We start from the raw sequence: 19,754 nt of genomic DNA, 5'->3' as shown, positions 1-19,754 counted from the left end.
TGGACCATGTGGCTAATGGCTAATAAACCAAAATACCTATCATTCTCCTAGTAAAGCTTCGACTAGTTCGACTTCGTAAAAGCAATTACTAACACGTCGTAACACATTTTCAATGGGAGGCAAGAAAAATAAGAAAAAGGTTTGTAAAGACAAAACAGGAACAAAAGCAACTTGATTGATCATGTGATCACGCCCTGACGTCACGGCGAGAACAACGTCACTACGCACAGAGAACGTCGGGAAAGGGGAGGGGAGCACGGGATTCCAGAGGAGGATTACCCATCATGCCCCGCGGGCGAAGATGGCGACAGTTAAGGCGAAGAGCACATCAACTTTCTCCGAGTGATTTTCGTCGCTTGTTCGACGTCTCTTCAGCCACTTCTGGTCCTCTCGCCGCGCAGCTCCGCCACCACCTCGACGGCCGAGGATCGTTGCTCGCTCCCGGCGTCGGATCGCCGAGGAACCCGCCGGGCCGGAGAGCGCAGCTTCGGCTAAAGTTTCCGCTTGTCTGGGGTGCCGTAGGCGGACCACCGGGCCCAACACCGAGGTGAGCAGGTTCGGGTGTGGGCGTGGCTTTGACTGATCGTTACTTTGCCCCCGGTGCGGCTCGGTCCGGGCATGTTGGACTCTGGTCACCGGCCTCTCGGCCCCGCCTGTTTCGGCTTCGGCTCGGTATCAGTTCGGCTTTATCAAAGTGTGTGCGTGCGTGCGTGCGCGTGCTTGTGTGTGGGGTCAGATGGAGAAGGACTGAAGGTGGTGCTGTTGCCCTTTGACCGCCGAGGAAAAGCTGCCTGCTCGTGCGGGCTTGTGTTGCCATGGCAACACATTGAACCCAAACACAATAATGGCATTTCTTGGCACTGAAACGACCATTTTCAACTTAAAGAAGGCGTGGGAAGAAAAACGGAAATAAAACATTGGAAGCAGTTCAAAAATGCCAGCAAGGCATGCTGGGTAATTGAATGCATAATGATTTTTTTTCCTTCTTTTTACCATTCTAAGAGGATGAGGCTGCTTCCAAAAACAAGACTAGTCGCTGGGCCTTTTGTGGGACGCTAAATCCTTTTTCTGTCTTTTGTCAAATGTTGACGCTCTTATGTTGAAGGTTAAAAGTCAGTTTGCTAATGTTAGCCTCATTGAGATCAATGCAGCTGCACTTCCTGTTCTGGAAACAAGCTGAGATCAATGTGTAGCCTGAGGCGCGCACACACACACACACACACGTTTGATGCTGATAAGTTGTGACAAGCTTGGACCTGGTTAGAGTGTGTGTGTGTGTGTGTTTGTGTGTGTATGTGTGTATGAGCAAGCGAGAGCGGGGGTCCCGTCACTTGCTGCTGAGGCGGTCTGAGGGTGCGTGTCTGCTTGGCGTCTCCTGACTGGTCTTCTCTGACAGGACTGACAGGAAGGAAGTAAGGACGGAGGCCCAGGATGACGAGTGCGGCGCCGGCCAGGAAGCCCTATCGTAAAGCTCCTCCGCAGCATCGTGAGACGCGTCAAGCCCTTCCCGCCACGCCGCCCCCTCAGATGCAGCAGCTCGATGACAGTCAGGTAAAGCAACAATCTGTAAACACGCCTCCAACTTCCCTTCAGACACTTCCTGCTGCGTGCAAACCACAACGCAGCATCGGGTCGCCACAAGGCGTCCCTGACGCATCGCTTTCGGCGTCTGACAGTGAACTGGACGTCTCAAGCTTGTCCAGTTTGGAGTTTTCTATTTCGCCCCTGCGGCGCTTCAGCTTTCAGAGCCGCCATGCAGAGATTAGCAACCATGTGACAAGCGGCTCGACGACACGGCAAAACGCCAGGAGACGCTGTGCGGACAAACAGACCCCGAATCGAGCGGCCGTTCCCCCCAAGAGCATCCTGAAGAAGCACGTTCCTCTGGGGGTGCAGCACCACTATGATGTCATCAGGAAGTCCAAGTCAGTGGAACTGTTGGACGGCAGCACGGGGCAGGACACCGGCTGTGTCCCGACTCGCTCTTTAGACGGTGGGCCGGCCTCCAATGTGCGGCGCTCGTCCAGCGTGCGGCGCTCATGCAGCCCGCCTTCACCCCGAAGTAGCAAACACTTGAAGTGGAACATGCACTTCCTGGAAGAGAAGGTTCGCTTCTCCAGCTTTCTGGATGAAATCACCTGCCGTGTCCTGAGCCCCGCCCACCTCACAATGCTTGGCAAGGAAGCCTCCGGAGTGCGAGGAAGCCCCGCCCCTCAGCATCACAGCCACTCCCAGAAGAAGCAGCACCCGGCGGAGTGCAAGTCAGCGCACCGCCGGGAGCGTTGGGATGGGTGGGTGGCAGCACTGCAGCAGTCGGAGCGCTTCAAGCCCCGGAGGAGGGAGACCCCCGAACCCCGGGAAGCTATCACAAAGGGGGCGGGGCATGTAGAGGAAGTGGTGAAGGTAAACGGAGGAGAAAAGTTGGATTGTCGACAGACAGATGATCACAAACAAGGACTTCCGCTTACTAAACAGGATGTAGTGTCACGTACTAAGGTAGGTTGGGACCCCATCCTCGTCCTCCCGACCTTATGTCCTACGTTTCCCACAATGCAACATTGCCTTCTTTTGCTGCCGCTCATCATTGTCCTTGTTTCCTGACCCTGTCTTTTTGGTCTTGTCTTTCAGGACGTTTTATCCGATTCCGACCGCATCAGGTGAGACGTCCTTCATTTTCTACCGCCTTTTAGTACAAATAAATAAAAATAATAATCATATTTAATTTCATGTAATTGCAAGAAATGTTAAAAAAAAAGGTTTCTTCAGTGTTTCTGTTCATTTTAGTGCCTGCTACAACTAAAGGCACTCAAGGTTGGTTGACAAATATCATGCTAAACCTATTGATGTAAGAACTGAAGGGATTTTGGTTATCATCAAGCAAACCATGGAAGTTTTCAGTGGTGGGCAAACTACGGCCCGGGGGCCACATTCGGCCCACCAAGTGTTTTAATATGGTCCGCCTGTTCTTTCCAAAGTATTTAATTGAAACATAACATACAATCTGGCGTCATGGCTTGGGACAACCTTTCGATGGTTTAGTAGATTTTTTTTATCAATTTGGTTATTGGATATGGTCTGCTCCTGAAAAATGGACACAAGCATTACAGGTCACATGACAATTTTACAGATACAATAATTCCACGTGGACTGTTGCATGTAAAATATATAATCTTTTGGCCAATTTAGTAAAATCAATGTGGCCACCCCTGTCTTAAATGAAGCTGCTATCATATCAGTCCAGAAAATGGTGTGTTTAGGTACATTCCAATGGATGGAGAAAGTGAGAACACAAAGGTGGTGTTATCATGTTTTTCAATGACTATAGCATTTTGTTAGGTGTGCACTTTATAATACTTCATAGTATTATAGTACTTTATAATTGGATAAGCGGAGGAAAATGGATGGATGGATGTACTTTATAATCCTATTAAAGTAATCCCCCCCTCCACCACCACCATTCTAGTCTAATTTGCATAATTGGCCATGACACAACAAGTGATTGTGTGTGGACGTGATAGACGCCGCTTTTTGGTTTGTGTCATAAGAAATGTGTGACATTATCGTGTTTAAAGCTTATTTAACAGCTGAACATGAACTTATTGATTTACGGCTGTTGGTTTGAGTTTGTGGAGCAGTAGGCGTGCTGGCGTGGCCCCTTATAACACGCATGGGCGATTTAAAAAGAACAATAACTAAAGAAATTCGCCTTTCCGCTGAGAAAATAAGACATATTAGAGACCGGGAGCAGTTCCTTGTTGGTGTTTTCTGCTCAGCATACTTCTGCTGCAGTTACTGCAGTAACTTCCCTGCAACCTGAATTATCCAATATCAGTTTATTCATTTATTCATCATTTTCTGGAAATATGATGTCATTGTTGAGTGTCCGTGGTGTCAAGACTGGCGGAGCGATGTAATATTGGTCTGTGTGGCAACACGTATCTGATGGCCTCATTCCTCCGATAGACTTAGTGATGCAGGTCAGGTGGTTAGCGTGACGTTTTGGAACATTTTTGGTTAGCGGTGACGTTTTGGAACATTTTTGGTTAGCGGTGACGTTTTGCAACATTTTTGGTTAGAGGTGACATTTTGGAACATTTTTGGTTAGCGGTGACGTTTTGGAACATTTTTTGGTAGCGGAGACATTTTGCTACATTTTCTGGTGGCGGTGACACTTTGCAACATTTTCGAGTCGAGGTGACATCTTGCAACATTTTTGGTTAGCGGTGACATTTTGCAACATTTTTGGTTAGCAGTGACGTTTTGCAACATGTTTGGTTAGCGGTGACGTTTTGCAACATGTTTGGTTAGCGGTGACGTTTTGCAACATTTTTGGTTAGATGTGACGTTTTGCAACATTTTTGGTTAGCGGTGACATTTTGGAACATTTTTGGTTAGCGGTGACATTTTGGAACATTTTTGGTTAGCGGTGACGTTTTGCAACATTTTTTGGTAGCGGAGACATTTTGCTACATTTTCTGGTGGCGGTGACACTTTGCAACATTTTCGAGTCGAGGTGACATCTTGCAACATTTTTGGTTAGCGGTGACATTTTGCAACATTTTTGGTTAGCGGTGACGTTTTGCAACATGTTTGGTTAGCGGTGACGTTTTGCAACATGTTTGGTTAGCGGTGACGTTTTGCAACATGTTTGGTTAGCGGAGACATTTTGCTACATTTTCTGGTGGCGGTGACACTTTGCAACATTTTCGAGTCGAGGTGACATCTTGCAACATTTTTGGTTAGCGGTGACATTTTGCAACATTTTTGGTTAGCGGTGACGTTTTGCAACATGTTTGGTTAGCGGTGACGTTTTGCAACATGTTTGGTTAGCGGTGACGTTTTGCAACATGTTTGGTTAGCGGTGACGTTTTGCAACATGTTTGGTTAGCGGTGACGTTTTGCAACATGTTTGGTCAGCGGTGACGTTTTGCAACATTTTTGGTTAGCGGTGACGTTTTGCAACATTTTTGGTTAGCGGTGACGTTTTGGAACATTTTTGGTTAGCGGTGACGTTTTGCAACATGTTTGGTTAGCGGTGACGTTTTGCAACATGTTTGGTTAGCGGTGACGTTTTGCAACATGTTTGGTTAGCGGTGACGTTTTGCAACATGTTTGGTTAGCGGTGACGTTTTGCAACATGTTTGGTTAGCGGTGACGTTTTGCAACATGTTTGGTCAGCGGTGACGTTTTGCAACATTTTTGGTTAGCGGTGACGTTTTGGAACATTTTTGGTTAGCAGTGACGTTTTGCAACATGTTTGGTTAGCGGTGACGTTTTGCAACATGTTTGGTTAGCGGTGACGTTTTGCAACATGTTTGGTTAGTGGTGACGTTTTGCAACATTTTTGGGGGTCTGTGACGTTTCGCAACATTTTTGGTTGTCGGTGACATTTTGCATCTTTTTTGGGTGACGGTGACAATTTCCAACTTTTTTGGGTGACGGTGCGTTTAAGGGGCGGTTATACCGCCACACACAAATGAACACTATGTTGGAATATCTTCATCATGAAAGTTTGTGACAAGCGTGGATTGTAATATTATGTAATGTTCTGTAGGCTACCTTAGGTGTGATGAATTATCTGTGATTGACGGAGTGTTGCTGGTTACAGAATCCTTCAGCAGCAGAATGAAGATCTGCGCCGACGCCTTTCTCTCTCCACTCACAAGATGGAGGCCATGGAGGCGGAGTTTGATGGTGGCCGCCATTACATGGAGGCGGAGCTAAGTCGAACCAGAGAGGACCTCGACAAGATGAGGGACAAGTTTCGCCGGTGAGGCTTGGATACTGGTGTCTTAGTATGATCTACTTATCATGGACAGTCGTCCCTCGTTTATGGCGACCGCGTTAAGCACATTTCTGCAAAGTAGGGTTCAGTATTAATGCACTGAATACTTTCGTAGTAGAGTGTGGACAACTTTCTGAATACGAGTTTTAAAATGATTAGAGCCCTGTAGACATGAAATGACACTTTTACGCTCTTTACATTCCTGCTAGCATCGCAACCTAGCAAGCCTCTCCGATATACTTATTCTGAACTTAAGCAACGGTTTCAAACGGAGTGTGGTAGAAGGACAAGGAAGCCAAAACCATACCACTTCCACACAGAATGAGGGGAGAAATTCTTTTCCCTCAATCTCAGCCTTGGCGTGTCTGTCTCATAGCAAGCTAGCGAGCTAACTAGTTAGCCTCTCTCAATATACTTATTCAAAACTTTTGTGTTTCAAATGGAGTGGGGAAAAAGGACAAAGAAGCCAAAAATATACCACTTCCACACCGAAAGAGAGGAGAACCTTTTTCCCCCACTTGACCTCAGCCGTCGGCTCAGTAGCCAGTCTGCATGCAGTCCATAGTCCAGCATAAAACAGCGATCATTTCTGAATCGCTACCACGATGATCACTTGACTTGAGAGTACTTGAAGTATTTGCATGGTCGTACTCTGGAAACCTCAGGTTTTCCCACAGGGCTGCAATCTATCTGTGGCTTGGAGTTGTCATGGGCTAACTGGGAGTGCTTCCAGATGCCTTCAGAACCTTCTCCTCTGCTTTCATGTTAGTCTCCAATAAGACCTCAATTGACTAAATATAGCCGTGACGTGCTCCCACGTCTACCAGGCAGGTATGAGGTGCGTTAAGATGCCATCTACTGTACGGAGTCGGAAGGACAAGCTGCATTCACACACACACACTCACACTCACACACACAGTCTCGTTGTAATGTTTTCATGAGCCAGGACCAAATGGAAATGAAGACTATTTTTTTCCCTCCACAGACTCCAGAACAGCTACACGGCGTCTCAGAGGGCCAATCAGGACTTGGAGGAGAAGCTTCATGCTCTGGTAACTCCCGGACTTTGATCAGGCCATGACAGCCAATCAGCAAGCCACTATTTCTCTTTTGGTGTTTAGCTCCATTTCTTTCTTTCTTTGACCTGTCCTTCATTTGGATGAAAGCAGTAACTATGGCAACCACCGACCGTCTCCATAACAACAGCATTTGTGGCCAGCTCCTGATTGATGGACAGCTGCAGAAACGAGGAGAGGGCGGGGCTATTCGCTACATGTGATTGATGAGCGGGCCAATAAGCGATCGATGAGTGAATGCAATCATTGATTACTAATGGTGGCGGAGGAAGTGGCCGGTTGCCAGGGGCGACGGGGGGGGGGAGAAGAGGCTTGGTTGCCATGGTTACGTCCTGCGTTCTGATCCACGCAGAGTTTGCCTCAACTGTTAAATCAATCGATAGATTTGATCACTTTTGTTTTTCCGCTTCCATCTTCTTTCACGCTGCTCTGTGATGGAATCATCATCATCATCCTCATCCTCAGGCTGCCGTCAGTCAGACCTGGGTCCATGCAGTTGGGTGCACCTTCATCTTCCTCATTTCAGTCTCACGGTCTCAAGTTAGCCCGTTAGCGTTGCAGTTCAAGTGTGCATGCTAGTTAGCGTCGTAGCATTGAACGCATCTTGAGTTTGTTGAGTGGTGAAGCGGTGTGTCATGTGGTCGACCCACGGCCTTCCTCATTGGCCGTCCGGTTGCTAATGTGATGCCGTTACTCCTCCCACAGCTACGCAAGGTGGAGAGGGACAAGAAGACCATGGACCAGGAGATCGTGGAGCTCACCAACAAATTGCTGGAGGCCAAGAACACCATCGACCACCTGGAGGAGCTTAATGTGAGGACCTTACTTTACATACCTGGACAGTCAAGCTATGCTAGCACCGGTAGCATTAGCATTGAAGAGCTAAACCTGAAATTCTCAGTTGGTGCACTTGAGGACTTACACTTTTGAGTACATAACTGCTGGTGGACTTATACTTAGTGTACACTTGTCTACTTACAGGCTTTTTGAGTGCACAAGTAAACACATGTCTATGAACACTTAGTGTTTTGAGTGCATAAATGTACAAAGTGTACAACTTTTGAGTGCACACTTGTCTACTTCGACTTTGAGTTCATTGGCGCAGACTGGTGTCATAGTGTTTTGATTGTATAAGTACACAATTTTATTTTATTCATCAGTGCACACCAGTGTACTTACTCTGGGGTATGACGCTTAGAGTGGTGTACTTGGTGTACTTTGAGTGCATAAGTGTACACTTGTCTACTTACAGGCTTTTTGAGTGCACAAGTAAACACATGTCTATTAACACTTAGTGTTTTGAGTGCATAAATGTACAAAGGGTACAACTTTTGAGTGCACACTTGTCTACTTCGACTTTGAGTTCATTGGCGCAGACTGGTGTCATAGTGTTTTGATTGTATAAGTACACAATTTTATTTTATTCATCAGTGCACACCAGTGTACTTACTCTGGGGTATGACGCTTAGAGTGGTGTACTTGGTGTACTTTGAGTGCATAAGTGTACACTTGTCTACTTACAGGCTTTTTGAGTGCACAAGTAAACACATGTCTATTAACACTTAGTGTTTTGAGTGCATAAATGTACAAAGGGTACAACTTTTGAGTGCACACTTGTCTACTTCGACTTTGAGTTCATTGGCGCAGACTGGTGTCATAGTGTTTTGATTGTATAAGTACACAATTTTATTTTATTCATCAGTGCACACCAGTGTACTTACTCTGGGGTATGACGCTTAGAGTGGTGTACTTGGTGTACTTTGAGTGCATAAGTGTACACTTGTCTACTTACAGGCTTTTTGAGTGCACAAGTAAACACATGTCTATTAACACTTAGTGTTTTGAGTGCATAAATGTACAAAGGGTACAACTTTTGAGTGCACACTTGTCTACTTCGACTTTGAGTTCATTGGCGCAGACTGGTGTCATAGTGTTTTGATTGTATAAGTACACAATTTTATTTTATTCATCAGTGCACACCAGTGTACTTACTCTGGGGTATGACGCTTAGAGTGGTGTACTTGGTGTACTTTGAGTGCATAAGTGTACACTTGTCTACTTACAGGCTTTTTGAGTGCACAAGTAAACACATGTCTATTAACACTTAGTGTTTTGAGTGCATAAATGTACAAAGGGTACAACTTTTGAGTGCACACTTGTCTACTTCGACTTTGAGTTCATTGGCGCAGACTGGTGTCATAGTGTTTTGATTGTATAAGTACACAATTTTATTTTATTCATCAGTGCACACCAGTGTACTTACTCTGGGGTATGACGCTTAGAGTGGTGTACTTGGTGTACTTTGAGTGTATAAGTGCACACTGATGTGTGTGTGTTTGTGTAAGTGTGTTCACAGCAGTACATTGTCAGTACCCGGATGTTGTACTCAACACACTCAAGTGCGCCACCCCCAGTCGTCGCCATCTTGGCAATGTAGAGGAAGGGGAAGGATTAGCTTGAGTAGTAGCAAATCACATCTACGCTAAAGTGTGTTGGTGGCCATTTTTAGGAACAAGGGTGATGTGCAGAGCTGTGGCAGCTAATGAGCAATACAATGAAGTTATGGGAAAGAGTATTTGAAGCTAGACTAAGGGCAAAAGTCAGCATCTGTGAGCAGCAGTATGGTTTCTCCTTGGACTATGATGTTTACAGATGACATTGGGCCCTGGAAAGGAGAGGAATGAAGATTAGCCGCACCAAGACGGAGCATATGTGTGTGAATGAGAGGGACCCAAATGGAAGAGTGAGGTTACAGGGAGAAGAGCTACAGAAGGTGGATAATTTTAAGTACTTAGGGTCAACAGTCCAGAACAATGGAGATTGTGAAAAGGAGGTGAAGAAGTGTGCACAGGCAGGATGGAACGGGTGGAGAAAAGTGTCAGTCGTGATGTGTGATAGAAGCGTTTCAGCTAAAATGAAAGGAAAGGTATACAAAACTCTGGTGAGACCAGCCATCTTGTTTGGTCTGGAGACGGTGAAACTGGAGGTTGCTAAGGTTCTCATTGGGAGTGACCAGGACAAGTGCACAGTGTACTTATGGAAGTATACTCAAATAAGTATTCCACACTCAACACTACAGCTTAAAATGCTGCCCCCTGTTGGCTGACGCATTGCTACCGTTAGCTTAGCATCAGCCACTCCGAGCATCCAGGAGCTCCTGACTGAGCATTGTTTTGTCCCTCAGGAACGTTACCGGCAGGACTGCAACCTCGCCGTTCAGCTGCTCAAGTGCAACAAGTCCCACTTCAGGAACCACAAGTTTGCCGATGTAAGTAATGCGTGTGTGTGAGGGGGCGGAGCCAGGGCATGTCGGCTATTGTCCTCACTGTGTTGTTGTTGTCATGCAGCTGCCGGCGGAGTTGCAGGACATGTTGAACAAACACATGAAGAGCAGCCTACCAGAGCGAAGCCCCGCCCCCTCTGGCCAGGACCCGGACACGCTCAGTTTGACGCCGTCCGATGTGGTCCCCACCTCCGTCATCGCTCGCGTGCTGGAGAAACCCGAGCCGCTGCTTCTGAACTCCGCTCAGTCCAGCAGCTGCGGCTGGCCCGTGGCGGAGGACGTCTTTGTGCATGTGGATATGACGGGCCCGCAGGCGGCGCCCGCAGAGGGACGCGGTCGTGACGAGGGCGGCGACGAGGACACGGCCACGCTCAACGGCTCGTGTCAGAGCCAAAGCAGTCTAGACGTAGGCGAGGAGGCGGGCGGCACGCCGTCCTTCGACAAGCTCAACCCGTACCCACCGCCGCCACCGCCCAACCCGCTGTACCCGGGTCGCAAGGTCATCGAATTTTCCTCAGACGACAAAGTGAAGATCCCCAAGAACAGCCCGCTGCCCAACTGCACCTACGCCACGCGCCAGGCCATCTCGCTCAGCCTGGTGCAGAACGACGACCCGCCTCATGGCAGCCCTACCCTCTCAGGCGGCGGCGGCGGCGGACGGATCCAGCCCTCGCGGCACGATGCCGGTGTGGAGCTGCCATCCAACCAGTCTAGCCCCTTCAGCAGCCCCCCACAGGTCAGTAAAGCCCCGCCCACATTCATGATGTCATTGATCATCAAATGATTGGGTGTTAATGTGGCATGGATCAATGATCGCGATCAGATGACTTAAACTCCGCCCACAGGCACCCAGCGTTCTCACTAGCTCCGGCAGCTCGGAGGAGGATCTTCTGGCCAATTGGCAACGTGTGTTCGTGGACAAGATGGCCGCGCAGCCGCAGCAGGCAGCGGGCGGGGCGGCTTCGTCGGAGCGCCATCGAGCGGCGTACTCCGATGGCGAGGAGGGGTCATCCGCCCACAGCTGGACTCCGAGCCGTGGCTCCAGCCTCGACACCGACACTGACACGGAGCCACGCCCCTACGGGAGGGGCCAGTACGGCGGCAGCGGCGACTCTGTGGACGGTGGCGAGCGGCTGCTAATGAAGCTGGATGAAGACGTCGGTAGCGGGGACACCGCGGTCGCGATGACGACGCACCACGCCGACGCACGCCGGGAAGAGGAGGAGGAGGAGCGGGAAGTCCCTCCCCGCCTCCTGGACTTTGACTCCGCCTACGCTGCGGCGGCGCTGCCGCGACCTCACAGGAGTCCCAAGAGGATGGGCGTGCATCACCTGCACCGCAAGGACGGCCTGAGCCACGCCCACCAGCACCTGATGGACTGAAGCCCCGCCCACCCAGGTTAGACATCACACCCACCCAGGATACAGCCATACGTGCACACGCTTTCCGTGCCTAACATCTGCTACCACGTCAGGTCAAAGGTCAGACACAGTCATCATCCACTGTGGGGCGGGGCTACCGTTTCTCATCAATCACAAAGAAAAAAAATAATTTTGAGTACTTTTATTTGTGTTGCGCACCGCCGCTAACATGTTAGCGTGCTAGCATGTTAGCACGCTTGTCTTCTCCTTTTCGTTTCTTGATAGAACTTTTTCTTCCTCACGACGACACGTGAATGATTGATTGATTGACTGCTATTAATCACCGCCGACATCGTTAATGTCAAATTCTGACGACGATCACGAGTCTTATTATTTCAAAATAAGTTATTTTCCGGTTAGGTAATGAGGTTACAGACGGCGCCACTGTTGCATTGTGGGACGTGTGTGTGTGTGTTGTGCTTGGCTAACATCAGGACTGTTGCTGTCCGGAATGTTCGATGGAAAAACGTGGGAGTTGAAACTGCTAACAAAATAAAAGCCTCATCGGCTGCTGCAAGAACACCCAAAGGCAGTGGAGTCTTCCTCATCTTCATCATTTCAATATTTCAGAGGAGACAGTCGGAGTAAAAATAGATTCACCTTCTACAACTTTAATGAGTCATCGCTTCTTGTCGTCGTCGTTTTTATTCTTTCTCTCAGGGGGGCCCCTCCTCTTCCTCGGTCGTCACGGAGACGCCTGGGCCTTGCTCTTTTAGATGTCCAAAAGTCCATCATTTTGTCTTTTAATCCTATTTTGCCATCAATATTTCTGAAAGGACAGTAAATGACATTGGCCACGTCCCACAATGCATCAGGAGGGCTGCACACAGGAAATGCTTGTCACACAAAAACGTCATTGTCAGTATTTTATTTATTAGTCGACGTGCTTTTCACAATCTGTGCTAGCTTGTTGTGTTTACTAAGCAAACATGTGACAACATGGCCGCTCTGCAAAGTGACGGACAGGAACTTTAATGTAACTCCGCCTCCTCGCCAACAGGTGCTCTCACCGTCGCTGACCTTTGCACTGCAAGCGTCCCGACTTAAACGTTCCCGTAATTTCATTTCCTTTACTTCTGTTTGACAAAAGTGCTTCAAATGATGAATGAATGCTTTTATTTTCTCAATTTGTAAGCTGATGTATATTTTCAAATTAAAAATGTCAAGACTTGTGGTGTCTTGCTACCCTAACTGGTCACGTGACCACGTTTGATGCTTCACTTAATCAAATGTGTTTATTGTGAAAAGTGGCCAGGAAGTCACAGGTCCTCTTATATGAGGGGTAGATGACCTTCAAAATAAAACACAGGAAGTACAATTCAGAGAGGCTCGGCTGGCTTTGTTTTGAAGAACTGGTACAGAATCTGGTCCAGAACATGGTCCAGGTGCTCCTCACTATAGTCTCGCACCATCATCAGCTCGCCATCTGCCGCCCCTTGGATCATGGCCGACAACTCTGTGAGCGGAAGTCACGTGGTGTCACATGACAACATAAAGAATGTAACAATTTTTGACAATGTTAGACATCGTTTATCTCAGCTAAACCAAGCACTTACTACGTCCTGATGAAGGCCTGAAGAGACACAGAATCCTCTTCCTCATCACGTAGGCGTGGCCAAGCTCGTAGCCCACGCCCAGCGACGGCTGCGTCACCTCGGCAACGACCGCTGTGGACGAACAACAACAGTTAGCAAGCATCCAACCTTCCAGGTTGACTTGCCGTAATGCTAATGATTGTTACCATCAGCTTGACGGAGCCAGTCCAAGTCCCGGTCGTGAATGATTCGGTCTTCTGACGACCCCTCTCCTGTCCAATCACAGCGGTGACGTCACACAATAAACGCTTCTATCTACATAGTACTCTGCCAAGTTATCACAGAGAGAAGTGACCTCTGACCTTTGTCCGTGAGCGTGTCGCTGCTCACGTGTTCGGTGAGGACGGTTCCGAACTTCTGAAGTTTTTGGACCACTTTCTGGTAAAGTTGCACGTCATCTCTCCCGCCACGGATACTTCCACAAAAATAAATCTTCATTGTTATTGTTTCTTTTATTCACTAAAGCTTTCCCAATGAACAAGCGAGCTCAAACTCCGCGTGTTACTTGTAAACGTCACGTCCGGAAATTAGCTGGCCAATCACAGAGCAGGTCTGCTCTTCTTCGTTCTCGACGGCGAAGTTCGAATTAGTGCATGAGTTGTCTTGGGGACAGCTTTTAAGACGTATGTTTAATTTTGATTACATCGTGCTTTAACGTTTTTAAGGATCTGATTAACATACCTACATTATGCGTCTGAAAATCATGTTCTACAGGGCGGAACCGGCGTTATGCGCAGGCGCCAGTCTCTGTAACCCGGAAGCAAATCATTCAATTCAAAGCAGAGGACGAAGTTTCATCTGCCGGAGCTCGAACTACACATTTCTGGACAACACCCAGAACGTAGGCACTCTGAGGTGCCTACGGTGCTCTTAGAAGGAGGATACAAACGTCTTTGCAGCGGTAATGGAGGAACAATGACTTATTCAGAGTCCCAAACCATCAAGCTAGTACAGTAAATAGCAAACCTGAAGCGGTATCGGGGTATCCTTCCAGCCGGTCTTTGCCACTGACCCGGATCCAGCAACTCCAAGGTACCACAAGCGCCATAGTAGTTCAAACTGTCACTATATTAACCTACTGTAATGACCCTTAGGGGTATTATGTGTTCCGTGTTGTATTTGAGCGTGTGTTGCCATGGAGAGATATGTTCCGGGGTTGGGAAGAAAAAGGCGTGACGGACAGGAAGTGAGGCAGAACCATTGTTCATTGTTCTTGGACCTTAATAAAAAAACAGGTCAACCAGCCAAAACATTTACCCGTGATGACTTTATTTGTTTTGGCTTATATTAACTCGACTATTGTATGTTAACCAGACTGTATTGGGCGTGTGTATTAAACAATAAGGTTAAAGACTTCCGTCCTGAAAGGAGCGTCAGCGCCATCTGGTGTTTTGGAATGCACACAGCACAGGACCAATCATCCAACTAGATGGCGTGCAGCTGGGGCGTTGTACTGGAATGTGGGCACATTGGGAAACCGAAGGATTTCCGTAATCCGACTATTTCAGTACATGGAAACATACGAATGTGTTACTTTGGGGGTGGAGGAAGGCAGGATCACGTAGAAGATATGGAAGGTGGATGGAAAAAGGTCATCATGGCATACAAAGGCGTTCCAGGTTATCGGCTAGGTGTTGTAAACACAGGAAAGGTTGGCTAGGTTTTGCCTTGAAATAGGAAATGTGTGTGTGCACGGTACATGGACACATCCCAATTTATACCAGAACAAATTTGCTCTTTAATGTCCCCAAATGAAGAGGAAATGTAATTATACATACAACACATATACATATATATATATATAGTATCTGTATGTGTTGTGTTCTAGTAGTAATAATAAAACAACATGACTTGTCATGCCTCTGACTCAGTGGGGACACCTACTGGCTTGGAGGCCAAATGGAAAAGGGTGCTGTCACGGCTAGTTACTGCAATGGGGGGCGCTGGCGTTCCAGCGCACTCCATCCCACCCTCTTCCTGGGAGCCGTGAGTGACAGCCATGAACGCCACGCCCCCTTATGGTCATTGTGAAGAATATCAAGCATTTTTTTGTGCAATGTGTTTTGTGATAGCACTGTTGCTAACATAAACTAGCTGGTGGTGCTGTGAAGAGTCATCTGGAGCCAAGGAGGAATAAATACCGCTTTACACGGAGTCGATGCGGACATGTGCTAAAGAATGCAACGTGTGGCTGATGGTTCGATTCCCAGAAACCAGAAGCAGACGTTCCAACTTTAGGCGTCACCACAACATAAGTTTGAAATAGAAATACATAGATGGCTTTGTGGGGCTCAAATGGCGACCGCTGCCATCGCCGCCGCATTCGTCACGGTGGAATTGAGCCTAACTTGGGGTACGTCTCTGGCCACTCTCTGCATGGCGGCGAAGTTGGGTCCTTCTAGGGAGTCCAGAATGCCTGAAAGCACAAAAACAGGAGGTCTTACACCTTGACAGAAAATGGAAGGTTGAAATGTGATGATGGAAGCACCTTCAACAATTTTGTGGTAGGCAAAGTGAAGGTAGAGCAGGAAGAGCATGTGGAGGAACGACACCGTCCCACACAGGAGGAGGCGAGGAGTCCGACCAACCGTACGAGACAGCAGCGCTGCTACCTGAAGAGATGACACACGGGAAAGATGCCAGAGTTACAGAAGGTGGCGTGACAGGTGGCAAAGGTCGCGGTTACCATGCGCAGGGTGGACAGTCCTCCCAGAAGCAGCCACAGGGCGTAGAACAGGAAGTGGAAGTGCACATTGTAGCTCACCAGGAGGACTACACAGTGGCCAAACAAGCCGTAGCCCTGAGCAGACGACAATGTGATGATGTCAGCAAAAACAGCATCTTGTTGGTGGTGGGGGGGGCTCTAGTCACTCACCAGCAGGGACAGCGTTTGCAACATGGTGATCTGAGCGTTGACCACATACGCAAGGAAGTAGATGAAAGACGAAACTCCAACCCAGTAGCCAAAGCACGTTCCGATGGCGGTCCCCATCAGAGTGCCTTCTCTCTGGAACATCATGGAACACCATTTGCTTTAACACATGTGTGGAGATTGTGTGCGTGTGTATCTTCTCACAATGACGGTCCCAGACGTCTTCATGCCGTGCAGCAAGATGGCAACCAGTGTGAAGACCAGCATGAGAGGTCCATACAGCTCGCCTGCAATCTTCTACACACACACACACACACACACGGTGAGGCAAGAGTGAGGACGGTGTGAGACCTTTGGACAGGAAGTGGGCATACCTGAGGGAAGTTGATCATGCGGACGGGGATCAGCGACTCAATTAACCTGCGAGAACACAACAATCAGCATGCAGTTGACAAGAAACTGGACAGGAAGTGGCTGCGACTCGTACCTGCTGCGCACCTGAACGGGTTCCACGTCAAAGTACGGCCTCAGGATGTCGATGTTGCCGTACAGGTTGAAGGCTCGGGAAGCCTGGCGTTTTCCCGCCTGCCACACCTGAAGACAACACATAGCCGTCTTTAAAGGGGGCCTACTATGAAACAAGGTGTTTTTCACCCTTTTCTTGTCGGGAGCTGATATTTTCCTGAAAGTAGTTCTACTGCTGATTACTAAAGAACAGAAAAGGCAGAAACAAACCTCTTTATTTTGTTCCATGTTTTTTTCCATGAACACAATATTCTGTCTGCCTTGAAAGATTAGTCACAATGGTCTAAAATGGCTGCTCCCGAAGGGGTTGTCTTTTGAAAAATGGCTGGGATTGAATGAATGATTAATTCCAGGGCCTTATCCAAACCCCAATGGAGCCCATCAGAGGAAGATTCTGCTAAATGCTCTGCAAACATTCCGTTTTCAGAATTTCAACACTTCAGACATGGCAGCGACGCCCGGGGTTTATTCCTATGACCGCGGCTGGTGTGAATTGCCAGACTGATTCGAACTCACACATCACGTTGATCATACACTTTCAGAGAGCTTCTATTTTTGATGTATTTACATGTAACTTCAGCAGCATACTAGTTGAGAAACACCGGAAAACAGCTTCTGATGTCAAAATAAACTTCCACTTTTTAACAAAATAAAAGCTCAAAAGACCCCACGTTACGCAACCAGCGCTCATTGCGACAAAGACTATGGATGAGGAACGACTAATGGAGGAGTGGGAGTGAGAGGAATTGAACCTCGTATGACCCAAAATAGTCATATCACAAACTGAAGGAGCGTGCTGCTCTTAATTTGAATGATCTCATATTGTGTTGTCTTGTTTGGCCTAGTGGTTAGCATGTAGGCCACACGGTCAGGAGATCGGGAAGACCAGGGTTAAGAGCTAAATGGAGGCCATCTAGAACATATGCTGTAGAACGGAGAAAAAAAGGCCAAAGACCCTAGTGTTTTGATGTGATGTTTTGAATATAATAAACTAGTTATGACCAAAGTTTCATTGCATTCAGACAAAACACTAAGAAACAGGGCCGATTAGAGTTGGGGCCCGTTTTTTTTGGGTCACCCTGTATAATAACGTAATAATTAAATATGTCATGATATCACAAGGCGGTTATACATGAATGTGGTTTCAGTTACCGGAGCCCTCTGAGCCAGGAACAGAACTGCAAACAAATTTGACTGAAAAGTGAGACTCACTTCATCCGCCACCTGCCTGCCCAGCTGGCCCTTTAACCCCTTCATGCCCAAGAACTCTCCGTCGTCTTCGTCGGCGTCCGCCGCCTCTGCCGCCACTTCCTCTTCTTCCTTCATTCTCTGATGTATCTCTCCCATGTCCTCAAAGCTGGAGCCCGATGTGTCGTCCATGTTCTCCATGTCGATGACTGCCGAGCCTCCGCCCTGGGCACAAAAACTGGCTGCTGATCCGACTTGGGTACTACAAGTCCCACAAAGCACTGCAGTCGCTGCTGTCTGGTCATGTTTCAGTCCTGTTGACAGTACTGTCACTCACCTAGCTGGATTTGATTGGCAGTTTTAGGACATGACTGAGGTGTCGGAAGCTGAGCACGTCAAAATTTTAGATCAGGGGTGTCCAAACATTTTCCACCAAGGTCCACATAGTGAAAAATCAAAAGGATGCACGGGCCACTTTGATGTTTTCTAATGAAACCCATGTAGATACAGCGGCCAGAAAAAGTACGTGAACCCTTTGGGATTTCTTTGGCATAACATGTGGCCTGATCTTCATGTAAGTCACCACAATAAATAAACAACATAAAATTTGATGTAATTATTGTGGCAGTTGCACATGGAATCGTTTACCACAAAGAGATTTCCCCTAATTATTATAGATTAAAAACGTACTCCTATCTGTGATTAATTGCGAGTTCACTATGAACAAAATGTGATTAATTGCGATCAAATATTTTCATTGATTCACAGCCCTAATTTATACGCTTTCGTGTGGAGGCTTTTTTAATACAAGGTTGTGTAGACACAATTTTTTCGTAAAAATATGCGGTTTAAAAAAATACCCTGCTACATGCGAACAAGGCCTAATAAGTTATATAAATTACAAGAAAATGTGAGGAAGGGTACTATTAGTATCACCTTTGCTCTTTTTTTTCATTCCCCCCCCCAATATTTTCCGCTGTAACCCTTTACAATAATTATAATTAAGTATTGTAACTGTATTACACTGTATTACGTCTACTGTATATTTTTGTATATTTTATTGTGAAGTGAGACCCTTTCCTCAAGAATAATCTTCGTCAATGTTCTTTTCGTTATATTATGACTTTATTCTACTACTATATTCCCATCGTAAAACTTTTTCGCTTTTCTGCAACCTAACTTTGTATGTTTCTACTAATGACATTTTATTATGGTAAAATTATGACTCTTTCTCGTTAGATTAGAACTTTTTCCTCTGAATAATTGCACTTTACGCTGTTGTAGTTTCCCTGTGAAATTGTGTTTTTAGAATGTGAAGGGGTCCACAAATGGCCGCTGTTCTGCACTTATTGGCTCCAAATTACACCTTTATTCCACGCCAAAAATATAAGAATACTGCCCTTGCTCAAAGCCACCATTCTTTGCCCTTCCTCATTTCCCAGTCAGACAGCCAGTCGACACACAGCACGATAGACAGATCCATGGGAGCCTAAAGACTATTTGCATGGCGTTAGCATGTTAGCTTACCTGGACGAGGTGATCGTCGAAGCTTCCCCATGGTTCCGTGTTCGTGTTCCCGGAGTTCGCAGACATTTTGTGCGCGTCTCAGAGTCTTCAATCACTTTACTCCGTCTTCGTGGCGTTTTTGTAATGGAAGCTCCCTGTGATTTTTACGTACCGATTACCGTTCAAATCTGATGGTTTGTATCTGTAAAAACAAATGACATTTTCTACACAGGGGAAGCAACTGTTTGACTCCGCCCGTGTTGGGGGCGTTACCAAATGACGTCTGTGAGCGATGCTACGTCATGACGTATACAGCAAGAACCCACACAAAACAGTCAGAAACCTAATTTTGATGTACATGAGAGTGATTATACATTTTTAAATAAACAAAATATATAAAAATGCCCCCACATCTTTTACTATTTCTATACGTCCCGAATGTAGTCGTGACTTGGTGCCTCCATGCCACGCGATGGCCATGACACTTCCGTGTTGTGTAGGCA

At 47.1% G+C, this 19,754-nt stretch overlaps 3 protein-coding genes and 1 long non-coding RNA gene across 7 annotated transcripts; 2 read left to right on the top strand and 2 right to left on the bottom strand.

The window, feature by feature from the left end:
• The first annotated feature begins 252 nt into the window (after positions 1 to 252).
• On the top strand, positions 253 to 12,736 carry tjap1 (tight junction associated protein 1 (peripheral)). 4 transcript variants are annotated; one of them, XM_058064740.2, is made up of 10 exons: positions 253 to 547; positions 1,397 to 1,551; positions 2,629 to 2,657; positions 5,609 to 5,770; positions 6,771 to 6,837; positions 7,327 to 7,356; positions 7,567 to 7,674; positions 10,046 to 10,129; positions 10,209 to 10,880; positions 10,990 to 12,736. In XM_058064740.2, the coding sequence occupies exons 2-10, from the start codon at positions 1,432 to 1,434 to the stop codon at positions 11,524 to 11,526; spliced, it is 1,809 nt and encodes a 602-aa protein (XP_057920723.2). In that variant the 5' UTR covers positions 253 to 547; positions 1,397 to 1,431; the 3' UTR covers positions 11,527 to 12,736. The 4 variants fall into 4 exon arrangements, with proteins under 4 accessions (XP_057920723.2, XP_057920724.2, XP_057920720.2 ...); XM_058064741.2 differs by lacking the exon at positions 7,327 to 7,356 and having other exon boundaries at positions 254 to 547; XM_058064737.2 differs by lacking the exons at positions 253 to 547; positions 1,397 to 1,551 and adding an exon at positions 1,566 to 2,496.
• On the bottom strand, positions 12,427 to 14,092 carry dnph1 (2'-deoxynucleoside 5'-phosphate N-hydrolase 1). Its single transcript, XM_058064764.2, has 4 exons — positions 13,463 to 14,092; positions 13,307 to 13,372; positions 13,122 to 13,232; positions 12,427 to 13,021 (listed from the first exon to the last, which is right to left on the bottom strand). The coding sequence occupies exons 1-4, from the start codon at positions 13,596 to 13,598 to the stop codon at positions 12,885 to 12,887; spliced, it is 450 nt and encodes a 149-aa protein (XP_057920747.2). The 5' UTR covers positions 13,599 to 14,092; the 3' UTR covers positions 12,427 to 12,884.
• Positions 13,758 to 18,506, top strand: LOC144901051 (uncharacterized). The gene is made up of 3 exons (XR_013629239.1): positions 13,758 to 13,783; positions 13,875 to 14,192; positions 17,706 to 18,506. It is a non-coding gene; the product is annotated as an uncharacterized LOC144901051 (long non-coding RNA).
• yipf3 (Yip1 domain family, member 3) lies at positions 14,964 to 19,537 on the bottom strand. Its single transcript, XM_058064761.2, has 9 exons — positions 19,273 to 19,537; positions 17,770 to 17,970; positions 16,520 to 16,626; positions 16,407 to 16,452; positions 16,237 to 16,329; positions 16,036 to 16,167; positions 15,847 to 15,960; positions 15,649 to 15,772; positions 14,964 to 15,576 (listed from the first exon to the last, which is right to left on the bottom strand). Exons 1-9 carry the CDS (start codon positions 19,336 to 19,338, stop codon positions 15,452 to 15,454), a joined length of 1,008 nt encoding a protein of 335 aa, XP_057920744.2. The 5' UTR covers positions 19,339 to 19,537; the 3' UTR covers positions 14,964 to 15,451.
• Positions 19,538 to 19,754: the final 217 nt, after the last annotated feature.

This window comes from Doryrhamphus excisus, linkage group LG10, assembly GCF_037039965.1.
Source record: "Doryrhamphus excisus strain RoL-2023G ecotype Guam linkage group LG10, RoL_Dexc_Guam_v1.1, whole genome shotgun sequence".
NCBI lineage: Eukaryota > Metazoa > Chordata > Actinopteri > Syngnathiformes > Syngnathidae > Doryrhamphus > Doryrhamphus excisus.
Note: the sequence above shows the minus strand (reverse complement) of the source record. Positions and strands in the feature narration are given on the sequence as shown.